Source organism: Arvicanthis niloticus, chromosome 14, assembly GCF_011762505.2.
Source record: "Arvicanthis niloticus isolate mArvNil1 chromosome 14, mArvNil1.pat.X, whole genome shotgun sequence".
Taxonomy (NCBI): Eukaryota; Metazoa; Chordata; class Mammalia; order Rodentia; family Muridae; genus Arvicanthis; species Arvicanthis niloticus.
The window spans coordinates 21281427-21307367 of NC_047671.1; the positions used below are offsets into that span (position 1 = coordinate 21281427).

At 38.8% G+C, this 25941-nt stretch overlaps 1 protein-coding gene across 5 annotated transcripts in view; it reads right to left on the minus strand.

Annotated features, from left to right (window-relative positions):
- The window catches only part of Cep192 (centrosomal protein 192), an 87205-nt gene that overhangs the window by 36578 nt on the left and 24686 nt on the right, over positions 1-25941 (minus strand). For all 5 annotated transcript variants that reach the window (XM_076912522.1, XM_034517717.2, XM_076912523.1 and 2 more), the window contains 15 exons: positions 25123-25253; positions 19893-20715; positions 19681-19801; positions 16781-16931; positions 13942-14869; positions 12508-12656; positions 8473-8703; positions 5434-5559; positions 5118-5261; positions 4938-4998; positions 3810-3949; positions 3626-3718; positions 2416-2534; positions 1256-1432; positions 264-354 (listed from right to left, as the gene is read on the minus strand). In XM_076912522.1, the coding sequence (XP_076768637.1) occupies positions 264-354; positions 1256-1432; positions 2416-2534; positions 3626-3718; positions 3810-3949; positions 4938-4998; positions 5118-5261; positions 5434-5559; positions 8473-8703; positions 12508-12656; positions 13942-14869; positions 16781-16931; positions 19681-19801; positions 19893-20715; positions 25123-25253 (3485 nt within the window). The remainder of the gene's footprint in view (positions 1-263; positions 355-1255; positions 1433-2415; positions 2535-3625; positions 3719-3809; positions 3950-4937; positions 4999-5117; positions 5262-5433; positions 5560-8472; positions 8704-12507; positions 12657-13941; positions 14870-16780; positions 16932-19680; positions 19802-19892; positions 20716-25122; positions 25254-25941) is intronic.

The window sequence follows — 25941 nt, forward strand, 5'->3', positions numbered from 1 at the left end:
ATCCCAGGCCAGCCAGAGCTTCATAGAGCAATCTTAGACAAATTAAACAAATGTTCTACATATATTGAGTGTTCTGTACTCAGAAAAAAACATCAGACAGAAGCCATATGTAGTGGTACAGGCTTGTGGGAGCCAGTAGGATCAGGAATTTCAGGCCAGCCTTGGCTACACAGTGAGACCCTGTTGCATAAACAAAACAAAACAAAACAAAATAGTTTTTAAAAAGTGTTTAAATCAGACAAAACAAAGATCAGAGTACAAACCTGAAAGCAATCCTGATCTTGTCCTTTGATAAATAGTCGCAAATTTTGGGCTGTAGTTGTAGAACTGTTTCTTAAAGCTAGTTTCTGAAGCCTAAAAACAATTACATATTTTAAATGTCTTTTTTTTTCCTATGGATACTGCTACAGTGACAAACACAAAGCAAGCTAAACCTGACCACAGTGTCTAAAGATCAGATGATTATACATGTCACCTTAATAGTCTAGAATCATCTCTCCACAATTATGGAATTTGTTTCTTAAAATGTAAAGCTCATTTTATTAAGGCTCATCCTAACAAGGGAAGGGTTTTAGTTTAGTATCTGTAATTTTTACATTATTTACATTCCACACTGTAAAAAAAAAAGTCTATAGAAGTTACTGAAGAAAGTCTCATGGAATTCTTTGCTTAGTCTTGTTTTCAAAGAAACAAGTGGTCAGAGATACCAGGCTTATTTGTACAACATAGTCTTTCAGCAGTATGCTGAATTAACTCTTAAAGACATTAGAATATAAGTGGATATATGAATAGCAGTTTGCTAGTATGAAAAACCCTGCCTCTTTGAAATTATTTCCTCTCTTCACTTAAAACAAACTAAGTGTAGAAATTCCTGTTGTGCACAAAAAAATGAAAACCATTATCGCTTAATTTGAAGTCTGTTCTAAGTGTTTATCAACTGGATTGCAGTTGCCTTGATTATCTTCTTTCTGACTTTCCATAAAAGGAGCTCTCATACTCTTAAATGCTCAAAGAGCCTAAAAATAAATAAATAAATAAATAAATGGACTTTGAGATGCATTTTTAAAATCAGACATAAATTTTTATAATTTTTAAAAAAATTTTGGTTTATCATCAAGAAGATTAAGCTAATATATTACAGCTTTATCTGAAATCTAAAAAGAATAATACAATCATATTTAACATCTGAGAAAATAGCACTAGGGAATTAGACAACAGAATCTCAGTCCTCTGAGCTGGTTGCCTGAATACTTACTGTGTCCTGCCGAGAGGGACACCACCCCAAGTCAGAAATTGCTTATTGGACAGAATCAATGGAGGATCTGAGCAGTGAGGTCCAGGAGGCAGAGGTTTACTCCCAGAAGAAATGACTTCACCTCTTAGCACTACTTCATACTGAGGTCCTAATGGCTGCACAAATATGACCAGAATCCTAATCAAAGAAGAAAACGGGAGTCAAGTGTCCCACAGTCAGTTCTTTTGGCAACAACAGCCTATCCACTACCTTTTTTCCAAGAAACTGAGTTTGTGAGGAAAACAGTATCTCTACCCCTAAAGCATCTGTTCCAGGGAAAAGACCACACAAAGGTGATAATCACAGTAAGGTCTGCATGGCAGCACAGGAGAAATTTCTTGGAGAATTTGGGAGGAGTTGGCAGCAGCAGGGTTGAGGGCAAACCACTTGAGGCACAAGTGCTTCACTAGTGCCCCCTTTCCACAGGAGTCTAGTAATGACTCCCTAGACATGGGCATTCTGTACTCCACTCGGGGAGAAGCGGCGTGTGTCTCCATGGGTACACAAACAACAATGATATTCTGACTGAAAATTACTAATGACTTAGATGTCAAAGTCACAGGTGCTAGAGGAGACCTGGGAAGGATTATAAAGCAATAAATAAAAAAACAAAGTAAAGACTTTTTGGAAGAAAAAAGTTAAAGAAGAACACCACGATCATGCTTTATTATGTACGTTTATCAGAGTATACCAGAAATAGCAATTTTTAACTTTGATTTAGTTGGTTTAAGAGAAGCATTTTATTGACAAAATAGAAAAGATGGGCCAGTGAGATTATTCAGTGGGGAAAAGCACTTGCTGCACAAGCCTAAGGACTTGAACCTGGTCCCCAAGCCTGTGGTGAAGGAGCAACAACTACTGAAAGTTGTCTCTGATCTCCTCCACACACATCATACTTACAACAGTGATAATACAAATTACTGTGTGTATATCTGTGTGTGTCTGTGTAAATTACGTATGTATACATAAACTATACGTGCATGTTCACAGACACACACACACAAAGGGTTACTGAAAAGATTAAAGCACAGTTGTATCATTTATAGCCTGTATTAGGTGACATATCTGTAGATGAGTGAAAAACAAATAAGCAGTGGTGATTATAAACATTTTCGTATTACCTTTCCTCACATGTTTTGGGGTCCTTTGGAGTAAATGAAACAGTAACTTCATGTTCTTCTCCAGGCTTAAGAAACAAACTCTCTGGGTCTACTGAAAACTGACTTCCTTGTTCAGCGACCTAAGCAATTATAGAATCACAACTTAACTCATGCAAGCAAGCCCTCCCTCAGATGTGCTTGTATTGTGTGCCTTTCTTTGCTATTTTTTAGACTTTTTTTTCTTCAGGCTCACCTTAAACTCAGAGATCCACCCGTCTGTCCGTCTGTCCGTCTGTCTCTCTCTCTCTCTCTCTCTCTCTCTCTCTCTCTCTCTCTCTCTCTCTCTGCCTCTGCCTCTGCCTCCTCTGGCTCTCTGCCTCTCTCTCTGCCTCTCTGCCTCTCTGCCTCTACCTCTCTGCCTCTCTGCCTCTGCCTCTGCCTCTCTGCCTCTGCCTCTCTGCCTCTGCCTCTCTGCCTCTGCCTCTCTGCCTCTGCCTCTCTGCCTCTGCCTCTGCCTCTGCCTCTGCCTCCCAAGTACTGAGTTTAAAGGCATGAGCTGCCATCACTACTCAGTCATTTTGAGATTTTTAAATTTATGTGTATAAGTACTTTGCCTGCATGTATACATGTGCATCATGTTGAGTGCAGTGGCCTCAGAGGTCAGAAGAAGGTGTCAGATTCCTTAGAACTGGAGGTAGAGATGAATATAAGCTGCCATGAAGGTGCTGGGAACCAAACCTGGATCATCTGAAAGAGCAGAAACTGAGCCATCTTTCTAGCACCTAATGTGTCTTTCTTACTAACTAGGATATATTGCTGTTCTTTCTTCTTGCTCATTACAACCCTAACTTGTCTTATTCTTTTTCAAAAGACTGTTTCTTTCTTCCTACCTCCTCTATTTCAAATCTTCCTCCTACCCCATCTCCAGTTGCTGACAGCTACCCTTCATGCACCTAAGGATCTCAAAAGTAAACCTATATGCACAGACTACTCTTTTCTACATAATCACAGACGTCACACAAACTTCTCAGTAATTATTCAAGAATTCTTATACTCTAGCATTAGGCTTTAGCATTAACCATAGCTTATACTTCAGGCTAGTGACTCTCAATTTTTACACTGTTGGCAATTCTTAGCTTAATTCTCATAGCACCCTGACAAGGTTGCCCACCCAACAGCCACTGGGAAGTAAGGGACACAAATACTACCACACTTTTGCAGAAATTCTTACCTTGATATCTAGATAAACTTCAATATTCCCAGCGTTTTTCAAAGGCAAGGACTGCTTTGTTGAAGAATTCACATCAGCCAACAAATAGATAGTCTACAGGGAAAATGCATTCAAAAAGCTGTTAAAATTAAAGAACTATCCACCTGGACACAAGAGTCTAACAACAGAGGGAAGATGAGGGTACCTGCAAGTCCCGAGGGGCGTGAATCCTAGCTATCCCTGCTCTTGCTCGGAGGTCCACACTTCTAAGAACTGGAATGGGGTTTGGGCTGTCAACTTCTATATCCACTCTGGCCAAGAATTCCTCTGCTGAACCTACAATTTCTATAAAAGTTTACTTTTTTAGTTCAGTAAACAGATCCCAAATCTCACCAGTCATCAAACGGATGTCTTTAGGAGTCCAAAGAAAATTTAGGAACCAAGGAAATGGCTTATGGGTAAAAGCGATCGCCATGCAAGTCTGATGACCTGAGTATGATTCTCAGAACCCATACAAAGGTAGAAGGAGAAAAACAACTCCATAAAATTGTTCCCTGACCTTCATACACATGCCCATAGACATGAACAGTATTAACACATTAAACAAATTAAAAAGAAAACTCAGTTAAGGCTTTTAAAACAATCTGTTTTACTGGCTGGTTTTGTGTGTCAATCTAACACAAGCTGGAATTATCACAGAGAAAGGAACCTCACTTGAGGAAATGCCTTCAGGAGATTCCCTGTAAGGCATTTTTCTCAATTGGTGATGGGGGAGGGAAAGGGGAGTGACAGGGAAGGGGAGGGCAGGCCATTGTGAATGGTGCCTAACCTGGGCTGGTGGTCCAGACACTATAAGAAGGCATGTTGAGCAAGCCAGGGGTTGGGGGGGGAGGGTGCGGAGGAGGATGGAAGCAGCACCCCTCCATGGCCTCTGCATCAGCTCTCACCCCCAGGTTCCTGCTCTATTTGAGTTCCTGTCCTGACTTCCTTTAATGATGAACAGCAATGTGGAAGTATAAGTTGAATAAGCCTTTTCCTCCCCAACTTGTTACTTGGTCATGGTGTTTCATTGCAGCAATACAAACCCTGACTAAGACACAATCCAAATATAGGTATGACTGAGAGATAAGTAGGGAGGAAATGGGTTTTCTTCAGCCCTCACTTAGACAGAGTACCTGCATAGGTTTGACCCAAAATATCATGCCATCTTCCCCATTTTCCAAACAATGTAAAATTCTTGGCAATAGCCTAAAATACTGTCATTTTCATTAACAAAGTAAAACTGTAAATTTGAAGTTTAATTATAGGATAATTCCCCCAAAAAATATGATACCTGAAGTGAGGAGTTTCTTTGGGCTATGGAAAGTAACCCAAACTATCAGAAATTCTGGATCCTATGAAATGAAAAACAAAATTTTAATGTACATTAAGACTGAAATCCCAATGAGCTAAAAGTAGATTGAAACTTGTTCTTTACTCCTAAGCCAGCTGTTTTTAAACTGACTCAACTTACCTTTCCATCGTAACTGGCAGGCATCACATGACTAACTACAGACGGGGCTACTAGCTGAGAAATCATATCAGCATAAGGAGCAGCTTTCAGAGAAGCACGGATGGGCTCTTTGGAAAACGTGAAGCAGCGCCAGGCTAAGGCATTCTGTTTGGAACACAAAAGTCAGTTTCAGCAGAGTCACAGCAGTATTTTGTTAACAGGCTCCTGAGCAGTATAATTTACTTTTATAAGGAAAAATTAACCAAGAATATAGGACTGCCTATAATTTCCAATCAACATATCTGTTGGTAGTCTCTAATTCAAGGTTAGGACTTACAGCATTAATAATCAGTCTGACTGGCACAGTAGCATGTGTCCTATTTATTAACTTGAGGGGGAGAGCTTTCCAGCCTTCATAGGCCAAGTCACCGAAATCCAGAACACCTTTCTTTTCTGTTTCTACCTAAGTATGAAGAAAAAAACTGAGTGAGAAAAGCAATTTATTATTAATGAATTATCTTATCTACGTCCTTCTTTCAACCACAGTTAAGAGCATGATGAATAAACTTAGACTTAAGTTTTCCCATGCTATTTTCCATTTTACTTTATTATTATGTATAAAACTAAGAGTTAAAGTCTTTTAAAGTAGGCCATGTATCCAAATATACTACAGAATAAGGCAAAGTATCTACTGCTACTTTGAAAACACTGTTAGATCTTAAGATGAAACCAACATTTTATAAAACATAGATCTCCTTTTAATTAGGCCTATAATTAGATTAACTCCTTAATTCCTTTCACAACTTCATGAAGATTTTGGAATGTTTCAGATTTAGTCTGATACAAAAAGAGTATTTAAAATGATGTCCATAGGCTGAACACTGAGGGGGGGAATCTGAGGGTGGGGAGGTGGGAGTGGGGGGTAGGTGGGGGCACACCCTCATAGAAGCAGGAGGAGGGGGATGGGATAAGGTGCTCCTGGGTGATGGGGAGAATGGGGTAAGGGGATAAAATTTGAAATGTAAATATAATATCCAATAAAAAAAGAAGGAAAAAATAAAATGATGTCCATTTAAAATGATAGACATATCAAAGATTAAAAATGAGTGTATACCATGTAGGAGACTGGTTTGTCTTTAACATTAGAGAACAAGCTAACAAATTGGGTGAGATTTTATACAATATTTAAAATGCATAAACTTTTCTTTTATAGTTTATGGAAAATACAAGGAAATAAAAGAAACATGGGAGCTGAATTCTACAATGGACAATGAAGGTCAAGAGGTCCAAATTAACCCCCAAGATAGTTGAGATTTGACACTTTCCAAAGGTAGTATATTTTAGGATCCTTGTGAGCAGGGCAAAACTGAAATAAAATATAAACACCATAATACAGTCCTGAAATTCAGTGTGTCCTTTCTAGGAATATTGTCTTTAAAACCACCTGAAAATTCTGTCCTGCTGTTCAAAAAACAATGGGGAACCTTCCTAGGGATGGGTACATTTCAAAAGATAGTTTGGGAGAACATGAAAGCCCGAGTCTAGGCCATACCAGCACTGGCATAGAGCTCCAGCTGAGACGCACAGAGCTCTTCATGCCTTCTTGGCATTTCCACAACATGCTCTTGGGATAATAAAAACGCAGAAAAGGAAGGAAAAAAAATTGGCTAAATTTTAAAGAGACATTGGAACAAAAAAAATGTTAAAAGAAACTGGAATCAAACAAAAAAGAAATAATAGAAAGATCAGCACTGGTCAAAACAGACTTTAAACCAAAGAGATGAAAGGAAGGCCCATGTTCAGTCCCAGCTTCTAAGACAGCAACTTGAATGGCCTAGTGCACACGAACTTATTGCATCTCATTACACCTACCTACAGTGCTTCTCAAAGTTGTCTTTTAAACTCAAAGTTCACACATATTGACATTGGCATTTCTGAGCTTCTCAGGTGAGTGCAGTAGGCCCCTTGGTTTGAGACCCAACACAGCTCCACAATGCTAAGTAACCCCTGATGTAAGCCACCAGTGGCATGACATGGAAACCTGAAATACTGTGCGGACATAATGTTTCACATCTGCTAACAAGTGTAAGGTGCTCAAGGGCAAGTCCAAAAGCCTTACAAACGGAATATGCTGACCTGCAGAAAATGAGAAGCATCCTTTCAAGGGTCCTTAAGAGTATCTGAACAGGCAAAAATTGAGAATATCTGCAGACATTTTTGGTTGTCACAACTAGGGAAAGGAGCTTAAGTGGTTTCTAATGGGCAGTGGCCAGGGGAAAGCTGTGTATGCTACATTGCCCAAGACAGGCCCCTTGTATCAATAGTTTGAAAAGCTGAAAACCTAGACCTAGCAAATGGCAAACACATCAGAGTTGATGGAGTTCTTAAGAACATCTCCAAGTTCACTTTCTTCTCTCTCTCCAACAAAATAAACTGCTAAATTAATTCCTTTCAAAAACATGAACTATGGAAAATCTCTGAATGATTCTCCCCCAGTCCGGTCTCTCAAGAAGGCCACCTTGCTCTTCACTCACCCATCACACTTCTGGCTTAAACTATAAGTCACCATGTCTTTGCAAAATTAAGTGATAAATGATAAATTAAACAAAAGCCCTTCATCTGAACAGGTACATCACCTAACCAATGGCTATTATCCCAACATGGGACAATGAAAGAAAGGAGGAAGAGAAAGAAAGGATCCACTGGAACTTTGCTAAGTATATATACAAGAGAAATCATAGAAAAACAGCTTAATCTTATACTCTATAATCCTTTTATTAAGTCTTCATAGTTCCTATTTTTAAAAAAAACCCACAGTAGTTTCAAATCTTGGAATAAGAAAATAAGAGCTTAATATAGTACACTCCTCTAATCCCAGTATTAATGAGGCAGAGGCAGGTGGATATATTTAGGCCATCTTGGTCTATGCAGTAAGAGCCTGAATTTAAAAAAAAAAGAAAAAAGAAAAAAAGAAAGAAAGAAAGAAAGAAAGAAAGAAAGAAAGGAGGGAGGGAGGGAGGGAGGGAGGGAGGGAAAATAAGAACTAAGGTTCCAGTGTTTGAAGTACTTTCAGTGCTCATTCAATTCCCACCATCCATATGGTGGCTCACAATTTGTAACTCCAGTTCCAGAAGATCCAAACACTCTCCTCTAACCTACACAGGCACACATGTAGGGCATACACACACACACACACACACACACACACACACACACACACACGCAGATATACACTCATAGACATGAAAGTAAATAAGTCTAAAAAAATAAAATTTAAGAAGCAACAAAGATTTAGCTTGAACCATTGTAACACATCTGCTCACAAATTCTTCCTTTATTAAAACACTAGCAAATGAGACTCAGTTACAATAGTTACCTCAATAACAGGGGTTTCCGCAATGGCAGTGAGGGTGACTCTGCTTCCCAGAGCTTCTGCTTGCACTATTGTATCAGCATCTGCTGAAAACGACCATGAAGCAACACTGAATGTACATCTGAAAATTCCAGAATTTGTGGGGATAAAAAGAATTTTTATTTCTTCTGTGGCATGAGGTCTTATTACAACTTTATTCTTGAAAACTAAACAGGTTTGTGTTGAAAGATCCACCTGTAAGTAAGAGCAAGGTAGGATGTTAGAAATGGCTTTACTTTTTGAGGTTAATCATCTAGTTTAAGATCTAGTTTAGATTCTTCTTCAGACCAACTATGAAATCTAGACCTTCATTACATGTTATGAAATGAGACTCAACTCCTGTAACTCATTGATAGAAAGGTATAATCACTTCAAAAGCAAAATGCTTTTTGATGGCTGGTAAGGGGACTTGTAGGTAAAAGTTACTTAATATCAAACTTAACAACTTGAGTTGGAACCCTGGAACTCACGTGGTAAAGGAGAAAATCAAGTTGATCTTTGACCTGCACACTTGTACTATGACATGCATATATACCCACCTGCAAATAAGTGAAAACTAATCCATTCTCACTATGTAAGAACTATATCCACTCCAGTGGATTTTAAAGAGAACATATTTACCGATGCTTTTACTCTTCTAAAAAAAACATACAACACAGAAGTAATTCTCAGCCCCAGAAGACTGTCTAGGATATAATTTCTATTTCTACATGCTGTGTCAAATTTCACCTTCCACCTGCAATGCTTTCTGACAGTCATTTTATCTCATTAAATGATCTGGTAACAAATGAGCAAGTGAAGAAAGTAAGAGACAGAATGCAGAAGTGATGGTTAATGCTGTCAACTACAAAATCTACCTGGCAGATAGGCCTCTGGACGTGCTTGAGGAGATTATCTTCATTTCTGTATTTGAAGTGGGAAGACCCATCCACTGTAGGAGGTATCGTTCCCTGTCTGGGACCCTGGACTACGTGTGAAAGGAAAGTTGAGTAGCAGCATGCATTCAATGCTCTTTGCTTGAAGATTACAAACTGATGCATCCAGCTGCTTCAAGCTCCTACTGCCCTGAACTGCTGCCATGATGGACCATGCCCTTGGACTGTGAACCAAAATAAACCCTTTCTCTACTAAATTGTTCTAGTTAAGAGTATTTTACCACACAACAGGAAAAGAAACTAAGGTAGAGACAATATAATTTTACCAGATAAATAAAGGTAGTGAGAGGAAAAAGGGAGAAAAACCACCCAGTGTTGGCTGGCAAGTAACAGTAACAAAGCCTAGACATGTCACAGCAGGACAGGACTTGCTGATGATCCTGCTCCCACCTCCCTACTCACAACTTATACATCAGAGTGAAGAAAGATTTATAGTCTCTTGATAGCAGCTGGAGTTGGTTATGTGAGGTCCTTGCAAGACATTAAAGTTATTGTTTTCATAGATTTCAAAGATCATGTAAGAAAATTAACAGATAAATTAACAATATCCCTCCAACCAAATGAAGATTAGGCCCAAATAAGTGTCTTACTTAGTTCTTTTCTTTCTTTTCTGAATACATTACAGTAGTTTATATTTAATAGTACTCAATTGAACTCTAAGTACCCAGGGATGAAAATAATAGTGATAAAGGCAATTAATATGGCTTTATAAATAAGAAATAATGATTGATAACTATTAAAACTAATGAAAAATGTAAAATATATTTAGATATCTTACAATGTAAATGCTGTTACAACAAGGAGCTTAAAAAAGACTCCAATCCAAAATTGTTCATTTGGGTTTATTCAAGTTCTATGTGAGCAACAAAGATTTAAGAAAAAAAAAAAAAAAAAAGCTGGGCATAATAATGTCTGCATATTAATCCCAGCACTTTGGAGGTGGAAAGAAGGGGACCAAAAGTCTAAAGTCATCCTTGGCTACTTAGCAAGTCAGAGGTACATGAGACCTAGCCTCACAACAAACAAAACAAAATGAATTAACTACAGCCCACGTGTGCCTGCTATATGCAATGGCTCTGCACATGCCCATCATTTATAAAAGAATAAAAATAAATAAAACAAAAGGAAATAAAAGAATCATATTTGTATTTCTATGTATGTTAGGGAGACAGGAACAGCAGAGACATAAGCAAGGATGTGAAAAGGCCAGGCATGGTGGTATATCCCTATTAATTATCCTAGCACTTAGAAGGCAAACACTAGAGGATGACCACAAAAAAAATCATGGGCAGTCTGATATACATAGCAAGCTGCAGGTCAGGTAGGGCTACATAGGTAGTCTGTTTAAAAATACAAAGAAACAAAAACAAAAAGGCGGCAGTGAGATGACTCAGTGGGTAGAGACATTTGAGCTCAAACTCAAGACATGGCCGCCCATGCAATGGCAGCATGACTGTTAGCAGGTAAGAACCACTTTCAGACTGACATTGAGACCCGCTTGATAAAAGGAAATTCATACCAAGTACTGTAAACCAGATACACTCATGATGAGGGCGGTCCCAAGTCCTCCTTAGCTAAACATGGTACCAAACTACATGCTAAATATTCAGGTTTAAACCCAGAGACAAATGCTATCTTCAGCCTTACTCGGAGAAGCTTCCCTTTGCAGAGAACAGTGATGAGTGCGAAGATTCTGCTCAAGGTGCTCAGAATAAAAGACAGCTGAGTTCTCAGAACCCTAAACAGGAAGGACATTTATACCAATCCCTCTAAGGTTCAGGGAACATTGTAAAAGAGGGAACAGAAAAAAAAAAAAAAAAATGAAACCAGTGTGAAGAAAGGCTGAAAACTACTGTCTTTCAGGAATGCCGCTGCAAATCTGACCACACAGCAGGTGCAGTTGCCTGAACTGGGCCTGCAAGACTGGCTTACCAAGACTAATCCTGAACTGGGGAGGTCTTCATGGGCTCCACCTTTCCCTACTGAACTACTGTTTGCTAGCCACAGATTCATTGTCTTTATGTCTATACCTAACCATGAGCTCTACACGTATCAATGGATAGTTCTAAACCTGCAGTTACACACCATTCACTGGTGTTAACCAGTGAATCACACACAAAACAAAAATGAATACAGGAAAGGGACTTGCAAGAGGAAAGAAAATGACAAGATGAGAGAAGACGAGAGGAGGAGGGCAGACAGTGATCAGGGTGGATCATACACATGTAGAATCATGTATCAAAGAACAGTCTAAAACTTCAAAACAAGCTTTCCCAAGGGGAACTAGAGAGATGTCTCTGTGACTAAGAACACTCTTGCAGCAGACTTGACAGCTCAAAGCTATCTACATCTCCGGGTCCAAGGGACCTGACACCCTCTTCTGTCCTCTGTGGGCACTGTACAGTTTTGGTGCACAGACAGACAGACAGACAAAGTACTCATATGCATAAAAATAAATTAACCTTAAAAAAACTTTCAAAAGAAAAACTTAATCATTTAGAAAAAGGAAGAAAAGAGGGGTGGCTCTAGGAGTAGTTAGGGAGGAGAGAGGGACTGAAATACAGTCTGTGCATACAGCATTACCAAGGATAAAAGGATTCTGCTGTTTTCTAAGGAGAGTAAGGGAAGTCAAGCACATCATTAACATGTGTAGAGAGAACCTTTTATAAGCACCACCTGTCAATAAAAAAGCCGATGGCCAATGAGCTGAGGCAGGAAATAGGAAGTGAGACACTGGCAGGAAAAGAGAGGATTCTGGGAAAGAGTGAGAGAATAAAAGGAGATGGAAGTAAACCTGCAGGGAACTGAACTCAGGATAGATGAGAGAGAGACCAAAGGAAGAAGTGGTAACTAACCACGCAGAAGACTTATAATAGTTTCAATGGGTTAAATAAGTTATGAGCTAGTCAGGGAATGAGCCAAAACTATGGCCTCGGCATTTAATAATAAATAATTAATCTCAGAGTTGTCATTATGGAAGCAGGAACTGGGAGGAAAAACAGATTAATTTTTTTTTAACCAAAGTACAACAGTGAAGCCCAATGAGAAGACACAGGAAACTTACCTTCTCACCGTTCACACAAATACTGAGAACTCTGATGCTGACTTGTAGCCAATGATCAGTTGGGTTGAGGACACTAAGGAGGGTCTGTGAAGCAATGCCTACACAGCAAGCATGAGGAAACCTCAGTTCCTCAGGTACTCTGGCATTCCCTGCGTAAGAGTAATTCAAAATGCAAGTTACACGAAACATCTGATTAAAAGCACCAATAGTTAAAAGGGATCGATTGCATAGGACTCAAGAGCTACAGAATAAATGCCCCAAGTGTAAGAATCCTTGACATAAAAAGTCTCAGTGGAAGCTACCAACAATGTCTGTCTTCTGTACAGTTCTGGGGAAAACAAACAACGCAACACAAGCAAAACGAATCAAACTCAGCGACTTTACAGAGACAGATCGTTGTTGTTGCTGTCAGGCCCTTTTTCTCTCCCATGTTAAAAGCCACTGACAGGTGAAGAGAAGCTCCAGAGGGCTGCTCCAGGCATGCCTGGCTACAGCGTCTACATAGCACAGTCTCTAGCCTGGCCCTATGCTCACACTCAGGATAAGAAGGGCTGTGTACAATCCCCAGCTCCACAGAGCCAATGCCTGTCATCAGCAGAGGCAGCTGTGGATGAGAACAGAGTCCTGCTCCTCACTACCAACCATCACGTCACCCTCATGAAGAACCAGTGGAACGTAACTCATTCTGGAAATGATCCAAAAGGGGACAGTTCCTAATTAGAATAGCAAAAGCCAAGTACAGAAGAAAAGAAACATCAGGAGAAGACCTAGGAAACCACCAATTTACTGTTGTTCTAAGCCAACTTCAGTAACCCCTTCACAGAAACACCCTGAAGCTCTCAACATAAACTGAAGGAAAAGCTTGTGAGAAATAATCCAAAGTAAACCATGCGACACATCCCTGGAGTCCCATCACTGGGAGGGGAAGACAGGACGATCTGAAGCTCAGTCATTTTCCCTACGTTGTAAGTGTAAGGCCGATCTGATATCCTGTGTTTTTAAAAAGGAAAAAAACAAAAAAACAAAAAACAAACAAAAACAAAACAAAACAAAACAAACAAACAAAAAAAAAAAAAAAACTAAAGGGAGAGGGGCTGGAGAGTTTGGCTCAGCAGTTAAGAGAACTTGCTGCTCAATAATGAGGACCTAAGTTCAAATCCCAGCACCCAGATCAGGCAGCCCACTTGCAACTCCAGCTCCAAGAGATCCAATATCCTCTTTTAGCCTGTGGGCACTTGCACATGTATGTGTGCATGCACTCAAACACACGCACGCACACACACACACAAAAATAAATCTTAAAGATTAAAAAATTAAAGAAATTAATTCCAACCAACATTTCTTTGAAACAAACTAGCTTTGTAGACTCATTTGAGGAAATTCAACCTTTAGGTAGTAACAACAAGCAATACTGAAGAAGAAAATGCATCTTACCAAATCCAGACATCTTCCCTGAGTCCCATGGTTCAGTTTCATAGTTTGTACCAACAGACTGCACAGGAAATGGCTTTGCTGTACTAAGCAAGTTCTGGTGTACAGCAGTAGAACACAGGTTATAAAGAGAAGAGGGAGCCATCAATCCAGAGGCAAGATTTGGTCTTAAATATACCCCGGAAGCCACATGCTCTGGTGCAACAGGAGGATAAGGAGAATACCCTGAAATCCCACAGACCTGCGTGTCTGCATGGCATTGTGACAAGGTGGCATTCACAGATGAAGAGACTGGCCCCAAATACTGTGGAGCCCCAGGAGCTGTGTATAGAGAATGTCCAGTCCAGAGGGCAGGACACACAGCAGGCTTGTTCTGCACATTAGCAACAGAAGCATGAGCTGAAATGTGGGGTGCAGGACTATGCTGGTCTCCAGAGGTGCCCAGATTAGGAATTTGGCTGCTAGAGTCACTGCTGGCAGTTGACAGACAAGTAGATGTTAATCTTTGACCTTGATCCACAATCTTCTGGCTCAATACAGGGAGGTTCTGGCTCAATACAGGGAGGTTCGGTAAGGCTGGCCCTGTCTGGTGGATTAGATCTGGCTTGTTCAGGTGAGCTTGGCCAATCAGATCCTGCTCAGAGGAGCCAGATGTTGACTCCATCTTACCAGCTTCCAAGGGTTCCCCACTTTTGGAAGAAATACTTTGACTAGATGTAAAATTAGGTTCTCCATCTTCAAATCCGCTCTTCAGAGAAGGAGTTTCTGTCATGTTTCCTAAACCAGACTTAGCCTGGATAACACATGGCAGTGATACCTTTTCTGCATTATGACCTGGAATTTTGTCTCTTAGGTTCTCCATAACTTGTTCTTCTGGTAGAGTCGGGCTGGCTCGAACAATTGTGGTACTCAGCTCACTGGTGAGATCACTCTGAATGTGACAAATTTTGTTTCTTTAGTAATCCATAAATTAAACAAAATATAACATATTCAAACAATGCTGGTATAAATCTCAATGTGAAATACACATGGGGTATCCTGAAGCATAGAGTGCACAAAGAAAAACAACTGCAAATATGAAATGCAGGCTTATACAAGTAAATTGCATCTATTGTTTTATAAAAAGTCTTACAGCAGGAAGGAAATAAAAGGTACACACCAATTACATCTAAAACTGACATAAAGAACCAAAGTCTTGCTGGGCGGTGGTGGCGCATGCCTTTAATCCCAGCACTTGGGAGGCAGGCGGATTTCTGAGTTCGAGGCCAGCCTGGTCTACAGAGTGAGTATCAGGACAGCCAGGACTACACAGAGAAACCCTGTCTTGAAAAACCAAAAAAAAAAAAAAAAAAAAAAAAAAAAAAAAAACAGAGTCTTCTAATATTTTTCAAATTAGGAATTCTCCATTAACTTTATAAAATAAAATAACTTAGTAAATAAAGAGTAAGGGCAGCCAAGCTATTGAACAATATGGACACAAGGTTAGGGTGAGTACAAAGCCAGCACCCAAGCCCTCCCACACCTGTCATCTGTTTACACTATAAATATATAAATATATAAGTATGCTTCAAGAGTTAAAGATACTAATTTTTGTAAACACTAAGCCTTTTCTAATTTTTAAACTATAGAATGGTTATTTTTTATAATTTCCTCATAATGTAGAATCTGAGTAAGAGCTATAAATCTGCAAGATGAACAGTCTAGAACTAACCCCCAAATGCGCATTTAACTCTCACTTAGTATCTTTGGTTGCATTGGAAGTTGCTCCTAAGCCAAAGGTTTAAAAACAAAGATATAAAGAGAGACCAAATTATTGGTCAATTATTAATAGTAACAAAAAAATGTCCTCATAGATTAAGTTACTAAGTGGTAAGCACTGACTTCACACCACAAGCCTTCACAAAGACAAAGAAAACAGGGTTAGAGAGGACTAATAGTCCAAGACAGCAGCGGACAGACTGCCAGGCCCCATCACTCAGCAGTTAAACACTGCTGAGAGAGAGACGGGGAACAGGCAACAGGAATGGATTATTTTAAACTAAAGATATATATCAAAAGCTAATTAAAAATGTAAGTTTATTTTAAAAGGAGTTTGCGTGGAAATACCCTGCATGGGCAAACAATATTTGAAAATTCCACTGCCAGGTGTACAATACCTTCCTATGAGCTAATGGTCAGGAAGATGCTTTGGCTGCTACCATAACTAGATTAAGAACCCATTACTGAAAACACAACACGCTTTGGTTGCAGAGCATAGGGAAATCAAGCTAGACCTGACCCAGAAACTTCCTCCCTGTTGGCTAGGCTTCACATTGAAAGATGTTATGCCAATCACAGGAGAAAAGTCATCAATGGGCTTGCACAGTGGAGGACCCTGTCTGCTACAATACTGATCTGCCAAGACAGAAGAAGTCATTGGGGCAAGAGTGGCCTAACAGATAACTGTTAGTGTAACCAAATGCTTCCTAACTGAATTTGAGGGCTGCTCCAAGGGAAGGAAGTCATACTTAATACTGTAATCCTGGTCAAAGGCCCATGGCTGGTGGGGGGGGGGGGGGTTGGGGTGTCATAAACCCCAAGGTTTAAAAAGACATGTTATCAAAGTGTCTCCTAAATATTTATGATTATACCTATAGATCTATGCTGCTCTCAACCTTGGTCAAAGATATTTCTTTTGAAGTGGGCAGAAGCCAATGTAGAGACATAAGTACAAATGCATACACACATTAATTCATTCTAACGATACAGAAGTTAAACAGACCAGAATTCCAGTCTGAGCCAAGCATCACTAACACTTTTGGTCTCAAAGCCTTACTAAAGAAATAGTCCAAGTGCCACTTACCTTGTGGTCCTCTGTGACAGGAAAGGTATTTTCCTGTTCAGACACATAAGTCAGCCTGCTCATGTCAGCATGGGAACATGCCAACTGAGACAACTCACTCTCTAAGTGGGGCCTCCCGTGATAAGCTGAATCAAGAGACTCCAGAACACATCTGAAAGAAAAATACAAGCATGGTGTTAGATTCTATCTAAGCAAATGGCCACTCCTGTATATCTATAAACTTGAAGAAACTCAACCACAAACTTACTATCTTTAATTAAAATGATCAGTTATATTCCTGCTATTGACCTACCTGGTAAGCTACCATTAAAGAAAAGGTTGCCTCATTTTCATTAGTAAATACCATATACAGACACATAACAATTAGTTATTCATCAACAAAAAATTATTGAGTACCTAACAAACAGCAGTTAATAAAACCACTTAAAACAAAAAGTCACTATCCTCAAACAGCAAAACCAACACAGAAAATGGCATAGATAAGGCAGTAAAATGTAAAAACAGATAAAGTGAACAACTGTTGTTTGAACAATTAAGCAGCACCTAGAAAAAGTTCCTTGACTCAGATACTCTGTATTTGAGAAATTCATCCAGATGGAAAAAAATTAATAGTAAATATAAAGTACTTCATAACAGGTATAATTTTTATACTAAAGTAGGAAGCTTAAATGCCATACAAGATGAATTAAGACATGGCACAAGCGTACAACAAAACATCCTTAACCACCAAAACCCATGCCACGAGCACAGCCTGAGGATATAGTTCAATGGCAGAATGCTGTTCTCATTGCTAACAACCCCAAACAGAAACCCCAAACCACGGTGCTGAATACTATCCTCTGACTCAGAAAGATACAATATATTAAGTTAAAAAAAAATTCAATGGATGAAGGCTAAGGATGTGGCAGAGTGGCAGATCATGCTAAAAGAAAACCTGGGTATCACTTACTAGGACCCATCCAAAAAAAGTAAAAAAGCAAAATAATAAAACCACCTTTGTTAGGAAACCCACATCTACTTAACACAGGTGCACTCGCACACGCGTGTTACTTCTAGCTTATTCTGTTCTCCATCAGCCACATCAGAGCCTCCAGCCCAAATCTGGCAGGAAAAGAAGAAAGCTGAGTAACCACAGCCTAGGGAGGGTTTGCTCAGATGGCACAGCAGTAAAGGTGCTTGCTGCCAAACCTGATGACCTGAGTCCCCAAGGACTTTCACATGGTAGAAGGAGAAAACCAACTTCTACAGATTGTCCTCTGACCCCTACACATGCACTGAGGCATGTGCACATTCATGATTGTACTCACAGAAGTACAATCACCACATAACCACAAAAAGGTGTAATTTTAAAATTTATTCCACAAATGTATCATGAGAGTTCCCACCTAAGGGCAGAAGGAAATGAAACAGGAAAATATTTTTCAGAAACAATGCCTGAATTCACAAGGGGGAAAAAAAGACAGCTTGAGAAAGAAGAAATGTCAGTAACTACTCAAATTTGCTCATTTATTAGTATCTTTCAACAGAGAAAACAGTTGAACAATCTCTTATGAAGCCAGAAAAAAGAACACTTACAGAATTAAAAATTAAAGGAAAATTATTCATCTCAACATTATTAAATTAGCAAAACATAGGACTAGAAAGATGGCCTGGAGGTTAAAAGCACTGGCTGTTCTTGCAGCCAGTGGGTTCAATTCCCAGCAACCACATGGCAGCTCACATGGCTGCCTAGAACTCCACAGGATATCTGACATCTTCTGGCCTCCTCAGGCACCAGGCACACACATGGTACACTTACATATATTTGATCAAAATTCTCATAAACATGAAGTAAAATAATCTTTAAAAGATAGTAGAAAGAAAAAAGATAGTAAGACACTTGAGCTGAACATGATGGCACATATCTTTAATCCCAGCATTTGGAAGGCAGAGGTGGGCAGATCTCTGTGAGTTAGAAGCCAGCCTGGTCCTCAGAGAGAGAGTTCTAGGACAGCCAGTGCACAGAGAAACCTTGTCTCAAAAATACAAATAAAAATCAAAAACAAGATAGCGCAATACACAAATGATATACTAAACAATACTAGAAAAACTGAATAAACCATGAAAGTCCCTGTTCTAGTTAGCATTAAACTGTGAACTTGAAACAGTCTCCAATCACCTGAAAAAATTATCTTTATTGGGTTGCTATGTGGGCATGTCTGTGAGGAATTGCCTTCACTGTCCTAAGTGGCACCATCCCTAGGCATGGACCATATAAGAAGGCTAGCTAAGCATGACTCTTTAGTCAGAGATTTAGGCAGCAAGCAGCATTCACAAGGTTCCTGCCTTGAGTTATCGCCCTGACTTCATTCCATGATGGACTGCAGCCTGGCATGCAAGCTAGAATAAACATTTTCCTCTCTGGGGAAATGGTTCAGTGGGTAACGTGCTTACAGGCAATCACGAGAAACTGAGTTTAAATCCCCAGCACCCATGTAAAGAAATAGAACAGCAATGAAAACAAACCAAAAACCCATCAGGTGTAACAGTATGTATCAACAATGCCAGTATAGGGAATGGATAGGAGAAACCCAAGGAGCTTGCTGCCCAAAGCTTACTGGTTTCACTAGACAAACAGGAGCTGTAGGCTCTGTCGAAGACCCTTTCTCAGTATAAACTAACATGGGAAAACAACTGAAGTAAAGAAATTCAAAGTATTTTAGGTACTGCCTTTAATAAATGAACCTAAAAATGGGAGATTTTTTCTTCTTTTTGATTTTTTTATAATTTAATTTTCCTATACATATTTTTAATTAATAATTAAGTAGGGGTTGATCTGATCAAAACACATTATATGCCTATATAAAATTCTCAAATAATACAAATAAATAAATAAAAATAAGATTGAGGCAAGCACTTACCCTGAGAAGTTTCCAGAAATTTCACTGGGAGAAGAATGACTGAGTGGTGACATAGACAGTCTGAAGCTCTCCTGGTCTTGAAAGCCAGAGCTACCACTCTCAGGAGAAGCAGTTTTCAAATCTATGAGAAAGGTGCATTCTCCAATAAGAACAGAAAACATCACTAAACAACAATTCCACACATCTGCAATGTGATCAGCCACTATACTTACCAACACTTTTATGTAAGATTATGTGACCATCTTCAAAGGTGACGTGCTTGTCACTGCTGCTGGTCTCGCTGACACATTCTTTCTTCCTTCTGTGCTCTCGGTTATCTTGTATTTCTTCACATTGTTCTACAATGCTAAAGGAAGGTACTCTGGGATTTCTTAGTGATGGGTTACTCCTGGATGCTACAATGGGAACTGAGGCAGCTTTCTCACTATTCTGCATATCCAGTAATTCATCAACAGAGCATGTCATCCTCTGCATGGCTGTGTTTCTATTCTCTCTCATGTTTGTAAGAACTGAATCTGAAGAGGTTATTGTTCTAAGTGATTCCTGAGTATCACTCTCTCTGTTTTCACCACCAAAAATAGCTGCTGTATCTTCTTCGGCTTCCCTTGTATTAGTAGCACAAAGATTTACCATACTCATGTCTTGAACAGACTGCTGTTCAGGCAAACATAAATCCCACATGTCAGATGTGCCTGCTCTGGTAAAGGGCTCTCGTGCACCTTCACAGCTACTAAATTCTGTTTTTGTAAGGTACTTCTCCATATCAAATGCATTGGATCTGTTACTTTTTTCTAAATCATTAAGTACAAAATGAGAGATGACTGAACAGTCCTCTTGTGTCTCATCATCCTGAAAAGTCTTGCCTCTTCCTTTATTTGTGAGTGCCTTCATCATGGCAACAAGCTGGGCAGGATCAGTACTCACTGACACATCTGCAATGGCTGCAGCAATGGTGCTTATTCTAAGTACAGAATCTTCACCACCAGACAGTGTGTTTTTATTTTCCTGAAGCTTGCTATTACTGCAGAAAGTGTCCTAAAAGTAAGAAACTTTTATTAAATTAACTCACTCCACTTACAAGGGCATGTACAGATTAGGTTAATCTTTATTTAGTGTAGTCTTCTCTTATCCAAGGGCTATGTTCCAAGGCGGCATACCAAACTATATATATACTTATCCCTAGACAATATACAAACCTATGATAAAACTTAATTTATAAATTAGGCGCAGCAAGACATAATGGGAACCATAGGTATAAAACTGAGATAGGGCCAAGAGCAAAAACTATAAACTACTATCCGTGGTAAACACATACCATAACATGTACCTCTGGTGACAGCAGGATAGGTGATGCTAACCTCCTGCTGAGAGTAACTGGAACCCAACAGCTTATGTAAAAGCATCCCATTTGCTCAGTGTGCTGGTACATGTCTATAGTCTCAGCACTGGGACATGTGGGCAGGAGATCAGCTCAGTCATCCTCAGTTACACAATGAGTTCAAGGCCAATCTGGGCTACATGAAAGACTGTCTCAAACAAACAAGCAAATAGGAAGGAAGGAAAGAAGGAAGGAAGGAAGGAAGGAAGGAAGGAAGGAAGGAAGGAAGGAAGGAAAGAAGGAAGGGCGGACAGATGTACGGAGTGGGAGGAAGAAAGTTTTATTAAACATTTAATCAAGGAGACAGGTTATAATTTTTTGGATAACTGTTAATATAATATAGAAAAATATATGGAATTAATAGAATAAAAACAAACTCATATAACATATAATCCAAAACAATACCAATAAATGAATTAAGCAAGCTCAGAGGAACAAGCAACAGATAGAAAGGATTCAAACAGATTCATGGACTAGTATGTCACTAAAGAAAAGTACAAAGGCTGTGAAACTGATTTTTTTTTTTAAAATCTTTTTCTCTGTTCTTAAATGAAAAACATTCAAAATAAGAACAAGGGAAAACTGAAAGTAAAGGGCTGGCAAAATGGCTCAGTGGGTAAAGACAGTTGCCTCCAAGTCTGATGACCTAAATTCAATACCTGGAGACCTACATGGCACATGGCAGGAGAGAACTCACTCCTGTAAGTTGTCCTCTGACCTTTATACACAGTCTCTGACAAACATGCATATGACTACAAAAAAATTGTGAGTAAAGCACAGCATGTCAACCCTAAGGGAAAAAAGTTGTACTTACATGGTTGATAGCAACCTTAAGAGTAAAAAAACAAGAACCGAGGGAGACATGTAGAATGGTAAAAGAGTTGATTAGGCAGACAATTTTGATTTGTATGAATCTAAACTACAGTCTCAAAAAGTTTAAAGTAAAAATAGGCTGAAAATGAAAAACAAATAAACATATAGTCACAGTGGATAATGTCAAAACCTAAATAACTAAAGGAATAGTACAATAATTTTAAGATTCAATCACCTATTATTCTTATTTAGCATTAATGAAACAAAAAAGAAGGCAACAGTTATAGAACTGTGAACAAGTGAATAAGATGCATTTTCAAAGACTGAACAAATCCAGACACACTGAAGATGTCTTCATAAAATAAATAAATAAGAGGAAAAATCTTGAACACACAACAAGCAACATAAAACCAGTTACTTTAAAATCTGGAACTGACTGGAAAGATGGCTTGGTGGATAAGAGGATAATCTATCTGACAAAAGACCTGAGTTCAGTTCCCACAGCCATGTCAAAAGGTTCACAACTGCCCACAACTCTAAAGTCCAGGGGGTTCAACCACACGCATGTCCAGACCCTACCCTCAACATATACATAATTTGCCGGGCAGTGGTGGCGCATACCTTTAGTCCCAGCACTTGGGAGGCAGAGGCAGGTGGATTTGAGTTCAAGGCCAGCCTGGTCTACAGAGTGAGTTCCAGGACAGCCAGGGCTACACAGAGAAACCCTGTCTCTAAAAAACAAAAAAACAAAAAAAAACAAACAAACAAAAACCACCATATACATAATTTAAAAAGTAAATCATTAAAATAATAAAACTAAAATTAAAAATCTGGAATATCTTATAACTGCTTAAAAACCTAAGTAAGTTTTTCAAAATACGTTGAACAAAGATGGGGCTATCAATCAGTAGAAGAATACTTGCCTAAGAATGAGAAGAGCCAGGGGCTCAATTCTCAGCATAGCCAAAATGGTAAGGAGGAGGGGAGAGAAAATCTGATACAGGTAGATTTTGAAGGATGAAGGGAGGAAACTGAATAATGAAAACATGATGTACCAAAAACACGGAATGAAAGAGAAAACACAGGATGCAGCAAAAGCTGTGCTCTCGGAAAATTCATCCCACTAGAAAAATGTCCATATTAGGAAAATAAAACAGAAATAATTCGGTGAAAAACAATCAGTGATCTACACATTCATCTCAAAAAGTTAGGAGAAAAAAAGAGGAGCTCAAGGCCAGTCTAAGCTACATAATAAGAACTTCTTCTAAAAAAAATTAATAATAAAAATAATGCCAGGCCAGTTGGCACACACACTCTGCAGTAGAAAGGTTGAGATTTTCAGATCTTGAGAAGTTCAAGACCAACCTGGTTCTCATAGTTCTAGGATAGCCAGGATTACATAGTGAAACCAGGAAAAAGAAGAAAAATCTTAAAATGTTCAACAACTTTAGAAAAAAGCTAACAAAAAAAAAAAAAAGAAAAGAAAATTTGCTCAATCATAAAATATACAGGAAAACTACGATGATTACAAAATGCTCATGGATTAGAAGATTCAGTATTATAGGGATGTGAATTTTACTGTTTTATAGATTAAATTAATCTCATTAAAAGCACACAGTTATTGGTGGATTAGTTCTTTGGTATATTAAAACTGTATGAAAATTATTTTAGTAGATACCACGGCTTACTATCAAAGCAACAATATTTAACGAGTAATATAACACAGACAAAAACAATTTTCTTGCATATCTGATTAAAAAGTCAACATATTGGTGAAATAGAGAAAGCATGAACTAATTAAATAAACAATAGTAGATGATACTATTGAGTGAAAAGGCTGGGGCTGGAGAGATGAGTCAGCAGTTAAGAGCACTGGCTACTGTTTCAGAAGACCCAGGTTCAATTCCCAGCACCAACATGGCAGCTCACAACTGTCTGTATCTCTAGTTCCAGGAAATCTGACACCCTCACAGCAATGCTCATAAAATAAAATTAAAGAAGTAATTTAAAAAGAAAGAATAGTGAAAAGGCTAATAAACTAGGCGCAGTGGCTCCCGTGTGACTTCACAGCATTAGGAAAGCTGAGACAGGAAGACTTACAGAGGTCCAAGACCAGCCTGGACAACATAGTTCATCCAAGTCTAACTAGAGCTATACAGTGAGAACCTATCTTGAAGAAAAAAGGGAGGATAAGTCACAGACTGGAAGAAAATACATAAAACTTTCATGACTGGCCAAAGGATCCTACCAAAAGACATAAAGAAATCCAAGAAATGAAACTTCACAAAAGAAACTACCTAAAAGACCAATAAAAGTATAAAAGTACTTAACTTCATTAACAATCAGAGGAATACAAATTAAAACAAGAAGTCCCACTACAGAGCTACTCCAATGGTTAGTAATACCACTCTGTGAGGAGAGGTCATATGTCAACACAAATTATTACAGACCACCCAGAGACAACTATATTGTCTATGCCAAAGGGACTTCAGTGTAAGTCACAAACTTTATGTGTGAACCATCAGTTGCACTCAACAGAGACACACACAGAAGAGGGGTGATGGAGTGGGTCAGCCAACAAGACAAACGTATTAGGTTGTTTCAACACAACAAATAGCCCAAACATTCACTAACATTCATATAACAGAACACAACACACTAAGGAAAATGATTGTCTATAAATTCCTTTAGCAAGTAAAAACTGAACCAAAAACAGCCAAAGAAAAAGAATGCATGCTGCATGTCTTTTATCCAAAGTTAAAAATAGGCAAGAATTATAGTATTATAATACTATAACTAGCATTACTAGTTATTATACTAGTGCACTAGTAATAAGTACTGTTTAGAAGAATTTTTTTTTAATTCTGAATTATTGACAATAACTTTTTTTTTTCATTCTTTTTTAACTTTCCATGATTCTGGAGGTCAACACTGACAGTCTGCCTACTGGCCAAGTTAAGAGGGACATGAGATGGGACGAAACAAAGAGTGTATGTACACACCTCAGTGTTCCTTTTCTTGATATGGGACACACAAACTGTGATAATGCATTCACTGTAACTCTGTTTTATACATTCTTCTATATGTACATTATAAATTATTTTTTAAATATTTCTCATTTAAAGGACACTGTAATAAAACTGAAGCCAGAAAAGTAAGGGCATATATTTTTCACAGATGACCTTGATCCATCTTATTTGAAAACCATAATAAGATAATCTAAGACATCCTTTAGGGACAGCTTGAGCTACCTCTGTCTGGCTTTTGCTGGCAGTCAGTGTCATGTCATCTTCATCCACCTGGGAAGTTCTCTGCAGTTCTTCAGCCTTAAGTGTGACTGATCCTTCACTTAGCTGTGCCTGAGACTGTTCATTCAAGTCTCCTATAGGAAATAAACAATATTCAACTTAAAGGCATGTGTTACCCCTTGGAAATAATCTGATAAGAAAACTGGTCAAAATGATTAAATGCCAAGGGGGGAAAAATATCTTTGTACTGTAAACGTTAAGTTGTCCTCAGTAAGAATGTTTAAATGACAGACATTTGGACAAAGGATAGGCTCTGAAGGAAATCTGTGGATTTTGACCTCCCCTAAATTATTTATATAAACTAATTTAATATATTTGGGCTTCAAAAGTTGATTTCAAAATTATGTACTTCTTCAGAATGATAAAAACTGAACTACATCCTTCATCCTGTATTAGAACACAGACACATCCTGGGGGTGTAGAGATAGCTTAGTGGTTAAAAAGCACTGCTGCTCTTTCAGAGAACCTGGATGAAATCCTTAGCAAACACACAGCAGCTCCGCAGGCACCAGGTAGGCATGAACATGGTGCACAGATACACAGATAGGCAAAATACCCAGATACACACAATAAAATAATTTTTAAAAAAGGATGGAGCACTATTATTCAATAGAGCTTTTGGATTAGCAAAAAGGAATGGCTCAATAACTTAGCTAATGAAGAAAGTGTATTTTCTATTAGCTGAGAGTGGTAACACACACCTTTAGGATCTCTGAGTGCAAGGCCAGCCTGGTCTACAGAGTGAGTCCAGGGGAGACAGGG